Source organism: Leptonychotes weddellii, chromosome 7 (assembly GCF_054177405.1).
Source record: "Leptonychotes weddellii isolate Sample4059 chromosome 7, ASM5417740v2, whole genome shotgun sequence".
Classification (NCBI taxonomy): Eukaryota; Metazoa; Chordata; class Mammalia; order Carnivora; family Phocidae; genus Leptonychotes; species Leptonychotes weddellii.
This window is the reverse complement of record NC_138375.1, coordinates 117,794,313-117,803,904: the sequence shown is the minus strand read 5'-3', so window position 1 is coordinate 117,803,904 and position 9,592 is coordinate 117,794,313. Positions and strand designations below refer to the sequence as shown.

General features: G+C 39.2%; 1 protein-coding gene across 9 annotated transcripts in view; it reads left to right on the top strand.

Moving 5' to 3' along the window:
• Positions 1-9,592, top strand: part of CDC42SE2 (CDC42 small effector 2) — a 163,300-nt gene that overhangs the window by 126,124 nt on the left and 27,584 nt on the right. For all 9 annotated transcript variants that reach the window (XM_081827120.1, XM_081827125.1, XM_081827126.1 and 6 more), the window contains one exon: positions 407-749. In XM_081827120.1, coding sequence (XP_081683246.1) covers positions 696-749 — 54 coding nt within the window. In that variant the 5' untranslated portion in view covers positions 407-695. The remainder of the gene's footprint in view (positions 1-406; positions 750-9,592) is intronic.

Below are 9,592 nucleotides of genomic sequence, written 5' to 3'. Positions count from 1 at the left end.
AGGCCAACCCATCCTCCCACCCCCCTCCCCTCTAGAACCCTCAGTTTGTTTTTCAGAGTCCATCTTCTCTCATGGTTCGTCCACCCCTCCGATTTCCCCCGCTTCATTCCTCCCCTCCCGCTACCTTCTTCTTCTTTTTTTTTCTTAACATATCTTGCATTATTTGTCTCAGAGGTACAGATCTGAGACTCAACAGTCCGAAGGCAGGGATTTCTTATTTCACTGCCATATTCCTGATACCTGACAAAGTGTTCAGAAAATTTTGTTGAATATCAGTTTATTAAAATTTTGATTTTTTTTCAATGCTTACTTTTTGGGGAAATAATTTTAATTTTGTCACAGATTTAAAAAAATAAAAGCATCTAAGGATAAGTAACTTGTTTTCTTCTATTTTTCTTCTTTTTAGATTACCTGTTAGACGCCCTGAGTCAAGACAACAATTTTTATACCTTCCTGGTGGTTGAGAAACGAGTCTCTGTAGAACGAGAAGCAAAGAAAGGAAAACAGATTGACTTTCTTCATTAAATTGACTGTAGATACTCGACTTTCAGGAACAAAAACACAGAGAAGTAATAAAATTTTTTTTTTTTTTGGCATCATTGGACATTCAGCATATCAAGGAGCTTGCTTTTGAAGCTTCCCGAGCCAAGATTTGAAAACTTCATTGGTGCTCATTTATACCGTGGACTATAAGCATGAGTGAATTCTGGTTGTGTTTCAACTGCTGTATTGCAGAACAGCCTCAGCCTGTAAGTATGAAGTAATATGTGTACAGATTGGGTGGGGTGCTTATTAAACATACCACTGGTTCTCAAGCTGGGAGTCAGGACCCTAGCAGTAATTGCAGGGCAGATCTCAGGAGTGTCAGAAAGTAGTTCATGGAACTCTGAACATCTGGTTAAAAAAAAAGAAAAACTCTTTTGAGTAAATACTGAGTGTCAAGAACTGTACCCGCCCACTGTACATGGCTGAGGAGGTTGTCTCCTCTACCAAGGAGATGGCTTCTAGAGGAACAGTGAGGGGTTGACACCCCGACTTGAGGTAAAAACAGTGGAGTCAGCCTTGAAAGTCAGTGGGTAGAAGAATGTGGCAGCCAGACTGCTCACATCCTTCTTGACCTACCCCTTCTTTTTCCTCTCAGCAAGCATCTGAGGTAGATACCATTACCCTTATTGTTCAACTGGAATAGATACAGTTTTTGCTCAAAGTTCTATAGATAGTAATTGGTCTTAGGTAACTTTTTGGTGCATGCCCCACTTTTGTGCCTTCTAACCTGTGCACTCATATTGTTGCCTCTTCCCAAATCTTGCCCTCCAAGTCAATTTTCTGTTCATCTTTTAAGATGCCTAGATCAAATGTCACTTCTGTATAATCTTCAGCTTTTTCCTGACTTAGCCATTACCTCATGTGTATTCCCACTGGCTCATTACTTTATTTTTCTATTATAGCCTAGAACTTCTTTATGGTAAATAACTTCTACAGTCTCTCCACCACATTTTTAGTTCTTTAGGGGCTCTGACCAGATTTACTTTGTATTTTCAGGATCAAATCTATTATCTTGGAGCATGTAGCTTTACATGCCAGTTGGTTAACTGGCTGGCTGGCTGAATAAGTGAATTTATATTGTTTCATTTACATTTGTAAGAACATAAGTGGAAGAATGAGGTGTAATCTTGAAGTCTTCTCAGATCTTTTTTGAGCCTTTTCCTGGGCATGTGCAGTCACTTTGTAATTTTCCTCAAGTATGCAGTGTTTGTTTTGAACGTCCTAGTCTTTCATGTTTGGCTCCCAGAAGGGGAAAAAGTGAAAAATGAAGAGGGTTGGAGGGAGAGGAGAAAGGATGCTGGCTTTTAAATCCCCTACAAGTGACTGAACTAGAGGGGGAAGTGCAAGGACTGCCCACCTCTTTTGTCCTTGGTGATGAGAAGCACAGATAATTGAAGGAGGAGTTCATTTTTGCCCATCCTGGCTCTACAAGATGTGTGTAAACTGCTCTAGGAAACAGCTAGGAGTTGGGGATGGGTAGCTGCTACTGTAGTAAGAGCTGAAATTAAATGTAGTTTATCTTCTAAGTCTTCCCCTGGAGGTTGCAAACCTTGAACAGACTCCAGAGTTCTAAAATAGTTCTATCAGACAGATTCTGCCAATGCATTTGTTGTGGTGGGATGCAGAATCCTTGTGCTACTTACTTTGCCATTTCCCCTTTTACAACTTTTATAATTTTGTTTTTTACATTTGGCTCTTTGGTCCATGAAATATGCAAGATTGTTCTGTGTGGTGTGAGGTAGGGGTCTATTCTTCCATGCTAATCAGCTACCTACAGTTTATTAAATAATCTTTTTACTAGTGATTTGGAATGTCACTTTTACTGTATGCCATGTTTTCCTGTATTGAAGGGTCCATTCCTGAAGTCTTTTATTTTTTTGGTGCATGTGTTTATACCTGTGCCTCTACCATACTGTTTTAATTGCTGTAGTTACTAAGTAAATTTTTGCTATATCATAGAGAAAATCTCTTTCATAGATGTTTTTTCAACTGTATTGGTAATGTCTTGTTTTGTGAGCTGGTTTGTTGTTCCGTGGTCCCTTATCAGATTTTTCTATCCTTTTTCTTTAGATGAAGTATTTCATAATGCATATTTTTTATAGGTGTTTACGATTGCATTGTACATAGAGTGTAATTGAGATTTGATGTCTTCAAAATTCTGAACAATCCCTTTGAGAAACATGGCATATGTTTTCATTTATATAGTTCTTTTCATATTCTTTTAGTAAAGCTTAAAAATTTCATCAATAAAAATATGCACATTTCTTATTAGATTGGTTCTAAATATTTTAGGGTTTTTTTCTTACTGTTGTGAATCAAATTCTGTTCTTCAATTACATTTCCTAATAAAATTTTTTTAGTATATAGGAAATGAATACTATTTATCCACTAATCTTTTAACCAGACATCTTACCGAACAGTTTATATTTTCAAAATACCTTTGTATGGTGACAGGTTGTTTTTTTTTTTTTTTTAGTCTTTTTCTGATGAGTGAATGTCTTATCCTGGTATCTTACGCATTGACTAAGATCTCCAGCATAATGTTGAATAGTGCCAGTGATGTGTGAGAAAGGGAGAAAGGAAATGGGAAAGGTTCTAATTAAAGCATAATATGAGTTTATACTTTAGTGAATGTGTGTTTACCTGTACATTTAAGTTATCGTGTGTAATTTGTTATCAACGATACTACCAAGGATTAAATTTTCACCAGTTTTTAAATTAGGGAATTTTTAAATTCTATTGCCGTACTGTTTTAGTATGCCTTGTAATATTTTGTTAAAAGTCAGAAATATGGTAACAGTAAAGGAACTAAGGTAAACAGGCCTTTAGCATGAGGTTTTATGTTTATCTGTCTCAGTGTTGGGCCATGTTTACTGAAGCTGTAGATGTCAGAGGATAAAATTTCCGCTGGTGTCCTTGTTTTTGTGCCTTGTTTTCTTTGGGTTTACTTGGAGACTTCTTCAATAAGGTCTGAGATGTCTCCTCCTTTCAGTTCTCCTCTTATATAGAAGCATATTGATGTGTTGATAAGGTGTGGGGGGAGAAGCATTATGTGCTGTTGTGGTTAGGTTTCAGTTTTCTAGTGAGCCTAAGCCCCTGGGCTGTTACTCCCAGAGGTGCTTTTTAGTGTTTTGTTTTGAACTCCCTGGTTGAAGCAAAAACCTGAGAAGGGACTGGAATTGGGTATTTCTCTTTCTCTATATGGAAGGCTAGGCTGGCTGGCGATTGGATATTTCCCTTCCCTGGAGTTGGTTAGTTTATGGTAAAACCCCAGCCCAGTAGCTCTGGTAAAAGAGTGTGTCTTGAGGGTTGGCTTTTTTTGTTTTGTTTTTTAAAGATTTATTTGTTAGAGCACAAGCAGGGGGAGTGAGTGGCAGGAGAGGGAGTAGGGTCCCTGTCCAGACGGGAGCCCGAGGCGGGACTCGATCCCAGGACCATGGGATCGTGACCTGAGCTGAAGGCAGACGCTTAAGTGACTGAGCCACCTAGGTGTCCCAAGGGTGGCTTTGTTAAGAAGAACAGAATACCCAGCCTTACTGAAAAATGTCTATTTTTCCTTTTTCTTTGCCAAAGCATAAGGAGATGTTACTCTGATCTTCACTTGAGAACATGGTGGAGTTCTTGGAGGTAAAACTAAGACTGGGCCCCCCTGTGGTTTTTAACTCTCAAACTCCTATACGTTCCTCTTCTACTAATTCATCAGATACAGTTTACATTTTCCTACACTGGTCCTGGATACCTGGAAGTTTCTCATCTTGGGTTTCTGCTCTGATGAGTTGTGATTTTCTTTATCTGTCTGGTTTTGGGAGCAGCGGTTCTCTCTGTGATCTCAGTTCTCTAATGGATCTGAGAAGAGTTGGTGGTTTTCAGTTAGTTCAGCTTTTTTCTTGTGTGTGGTTGGGAGTGAAACTACAAACTCCTTATGTGCCACACTGGAAACCAGAAGTCAGTATTGTATTTTTTTTTTTTTTTTAAGATTTATTTATTTATTTTAGAGAAAGCACGCGAGAGAGCGTGTGTGTGTGTGTGAGACAGAGAGAGCGTGCGTGCGCAGGGGGAGGGGCAGAGGGAAAGGGAGATAGAATCCCAAGCAGACTCCCCACTGAGCATGGAGCCCAACACAGGGCTCCATCTCACAACCCTGAGATCATGACCTGAGCCAAAACTAAGAGTCAGATGTTCAACCAACTGAGCCACCCAGGTACCCCAATATTGCTGCATTTTTTAAGATTGATGTTTTCATTGCCGGTATTCGTAATGTATATAATAAAGTGAGTCCTGGTGCAGTATGTGATGTAGGTATAGTCACCAATAGCTAAAATAGGAAAACATAGATTAGGAGTGTAAACAACAGGAGCAGAAGGCCTTGGAAGTACAAATATGAGACTTTAGAAATACATTTTCTGCTGCACAAAGGATTCACAATTTGAGGTTTTTGCATACATATAACATGCCAGTATTGTGTTATTGTTGAATAATATAAATTTGTGTGAAATACCCCATAAGAATTCAATGGGCTGTGATTTTTTTATTCTTTTTGGCCTGCTGAGAAAAATAACACAAAACTTAACAGGGCCATGTGGTTATTATGGTACAGGAACAGCTTGCTTATTGGCATCAGAAAAACATTTAAAGGGTGCACTAATAATTTTATGTATGTTTACAGTTTACAAAAACAGATCCTTGCAGTTCTGTGAGACAGTATCAGAAGTGCCTTTTTTGAAAGCTGCTTGGTCATCTCTAAAGTCTTCTAAAATATTTACTGAAATGAAAGTGCTGCACGCCAACTCTCCCACTCGTTCTTTGCCGCCCCCTGCTCTTGCACATTCCACGTATGAAGAAGAAACAACCCAATATGGGAAGAAAACAGAATGCATTTTTCTGTGTAGTGGCATAAGAATCATACTTTTTCTTCCTACTCCTTCAATTTAGCACAGCACAGTACAGAGTATAATAGAGTCCCAATTTTTTTGAGCCTTGGCAGTCCAAACTTTTCAAGTTAACTGTATTTTATAAATGCTGTAGTTGTTGTTGCTAATTATAGCTCAAGTTATAAATTTAAAAGTGGGTGGTTGCTGCCTTGCAATTTAATTTTTTTTAAAACAAAAGATCTGTCAGCTCTTTATAGGTTTGTAGTGATTCTTTACCTACTTATTGTGCATTGGAGTACTGGTGGACTTTTATTAAAATACAATTGGTATACCAAAAACTACAAATAATTAATGTATACAATCTGATGAATTTGGACATAGGTACATGCTTGTGTTACCATCACCACAATCAAGGTAATAAACTTATAATGTAGCCTCAAAAACAATATCAATTACATCCTTCCCCCACTTTTCATTTCGTGGTATTTTGTAATGCTGTTTGTCTCTGAAATGTGTTACTTTAGTTAGACATACACACACAGTCACCATATGTTCGTGCATATACCGATGCTCCAGGGTTTCTACAGTGAGCTAGGTACTGATGAAATGACAGTGAGTCAAGCAGACATTGTTTCTGCCATCATGGCTTTCACTCTAGTGGAGGAGAAACTTAGTGAATAAATAAGTGCATGTGATGTCAGGTGATGATAAGTGCTCTGTGGAAAAGAAAAGCAGGGAATGAAGATGGAGAAGGAGAAATAGGGGTGTTAAGGGTGTCTAGGGAAGGCCTCTCTGGTGAAGTGATACTTAAGCAAGGATGTAAGGGAATAAGGCACAGGAGACTCAGAGGAGCATTTAGTCAGACTAGGGAGTGCAGTGCAAGGGCTCTGGACGTGCAGTTTGTGTGTGAGAGAGAGGAGCATCCGAGAAGGCCGGGTGGCTGTGAGCCCAGGGAACAGTGCTGGGAGAGAAGTTCAGAGAAGTTGCTAAGGGCCTGCTTATGGGTGGCCTTTCAGGCCATGAGAAGACTTTATGGTATCTGTTCTTTATGAAATGGGAAATCATTGAATGATTTTGAGCAAAAAACCAAGTAGAACATACTCTTTTTCCAGTGGTTTGAATGTTACTCTAAGCTCAGACTGAGAGTTAGCCCTGACTGACCAGACTGTTACTCTGGGCCGGTGAGTTACTTCCGTAATGCACACTCAGCCAGGGATTCTTGATCAGCCTATAGAGTGTTCTGCAATAAGGCCGTTTATTCCCTCTGTGGCTTTTCTTTCTCCCATTTTTGTTGTTGTTATTGTTGTTCTGATGTAGTTTTAACCTATAGTGTGTGTGTGATGATGCTGCTGCTGCTGGACTGGCCGCAACAAAACAGAGAGCTTTGTCCGTGTTTTCAAGTGTTTGAGGTTTCCTCAGGGGAAATGGTTGAGGAATTGGAAGGAGGATGGCATGCGTCACTAGATGTTTAAGAATTGAAAGAAGACTGTAGACATCCTGACAAGCATCCAAGCCCTGACTGCAGCCTGAGAGGATGAACCAACAATTCTTTGGAAAGTCGCTAGAGGAAACTAGCTGAGGGCACCTGTATGATTTCAGGTGATTGATATAAAGTAGAGGAGCTCTGGTGGGGTGCCTCTCCATAGATGCTGTGTTCTAATGACCTCAGATGGCACGTTTGTTTAGAGCCTCTCTTTTCATGAAGCTCATTCCATATGCCACATACGCGGTATGAGCATGGTAAAAATGTTATTTTCAGGGTGCCTGGGTGGCTCAGTCATTGAGCGTCTACCTTTGGCTCAGGTCATGATCCCGGGGTCCTGGGATCGAGCCCTGCGTCGGGCTGCCTGCTCCGCGGGAGGCCTGCTTCTCCCTCTCCCACTCCCCCTGCTTGTGTTCCCTCTCTCGCTGTGTGTCTCTCTGTCAAATAAATAAGTAAAATCTTTAAAAAAAAATGTTATTTTCAGGGTGGCTGGGTGGCTCAGTCGTTGAGCGTCTACCTTTGGCTCAGGTCATGATCCCGGGGTCCTGGGATCGAGCCCCGCGTCGGGCTGCCTGCTCCGCGGGAGGCCTGCTTCTCCCTCTGCCACTCCCCCTGCTTGTGTTCCCTCTCTAGCTGTGTCTCTCTCTGTCAAATAAATAAGTAAAATCTTAAAAAAAAAAATGTTATTTTCATTCCTTTTTCTGAAAACAAAAAATGTACATGCTCCTGATTTGTTTAATTTCATGTAAAATCATGTAACCAAACACTCAAAACACTTAATAGGTGAATTTACTTAATAAAAAGGAAATTATCCTTATCAGTTGAGAAATGAAAAATATCCCTACTTTTTAGAAAGGTATTGCAGAGGACTGGTTGAAATGTTTCCATTATAAACTAAACCTAGAAATTACTGAGACTGTTTTATGCCCTGAAACTGCATGCTCTGCCTCAGGAGTGGCCACCATATTTCCTCATAGTCAGCTGCTTTGGGGTGTGGTGGTTTGTATTCCCTGTGTACTTAATATCCTGAGAAGAAAGCTGAATTTATGTATATGTGCTTAAAGACAAATTAGAAAGGCTCTTGACATGAGGGTAGAGTGGAAGGTTTTTGCCCTTAACCAATTAGGAAGCACTGGTTAGTTAGTGTCCCTAGCATTTCATGTGAGTTCAAGTTTGGGGATGAGTGGGGGAAGGTAGTAGAAAGCCATTTAGTTTCAGAGGTTACAGTGCTTTTATAAGCTGGTAAATGTTAAACATTTTTGCTTAATGCTTTTCTTAAATTGATCTTTGTTCAGTTTAGATTGGAGTTTTTTACTCTGTTCCTCAAAGTTAAGAAGCCATTTCTTAGCAAGCCATTGATGATTGCTGCCATCTTTAGTTACTTAAAAAGGGATGACAGTGGGGCGCGCATGGGTGGCTTATTTTGTTAAGCTTCTGACTCTTGATTTTGGTTCAGGTCATGATCTCAGGGTCCTGGGATTGAGCCCCATGTCGGGCTCCCCACCTAGCGGGGAGCCTACTTATCTCCTCCCTCTGGCCCTCCCCTGCTTGCGTGCACTGTCTCTCTCAAATAAATACATCTTTAACAAAGAGGGGAGAACAACAGCAAAAATAATCAGTATTAAATGTAGATAATAGGTTATGAATTCCATGCACCCATCTCTCAGCTTTACAATTTCATTTCTTATGTGATCTTGTTCATCTCATTCCAGCCACTTTTGCCTTTCCTTTATTATTTTGAACACCAGTCCCAAGCATTATATAATTTTATCCATAAATATGTCAGTATTTATTCCTGTAAATGACTGTTATTTAATACAACTACATTATTCTTATACCAAAAATTAATCATTTAAATGTTTGTTTTACATCTAAACATATAATAATTATGAAACAAAAATATTAGGAAGAAAATATTACCTAAATTAAGAAATGGGACATTGCCAACACCCTAGAAGCCTCCTAATGTGCTTTCCAAATACACCCCTGCTCCAACACTTGGAGGCAACACTATCCTGGTTCTTAGAGTAATCACTTACTTATTGTGTTTTATTATTTTACCATTTATGTATGTATCCCTAAACAGTGTAATTTAGTTTACCTGTTCTAACTTGAAATGAATGGAGTTCTGTAATCTTTCTGTTTTCTGTAATCTTTTGTGTTTTGTTTTGTGTTTCTGTAATCTTTTGTGTTTTCTTCTTTAATTCAATATTAACTTTATAAGATTGGTCCATATTCATCCAGGTAGCTAAACTTCATTTTTCTTGCAAATTTTCTTGTATGACTACACCATAGTAGTCCTTTTGAAAATCTGAGTTGTTAGCAGTAATGCTCTTGTGCCTTTCTGTGAGTGTGTTGTCAAGTGAACACATGCTTGAGTTTCTTTAGGGTATATACGTAGGAGTGGAATCGGTGGCTTTGAAGTCTAAGGGCAGTCAATTTTACCATGCCAGACCAAATTGGTTTAATTTGGTATTGTCAGTTTACATTTCCACCAGCATTTTGAGTGTACCATTGTTCCATATCCTCATGAACACATGGTATTGACAGACTTTTATGTTTTTATCAGTCTGGGAGAAAAGTAATGGCATCTCTTTGAAGTTTTAACCTTGTGTTATCTTGCATTTTAATATAAGGGAGCGAAAAGTAACCTGACTTTTTTCGACTTTTCCGTTGTGAGCTTCAGGATTAT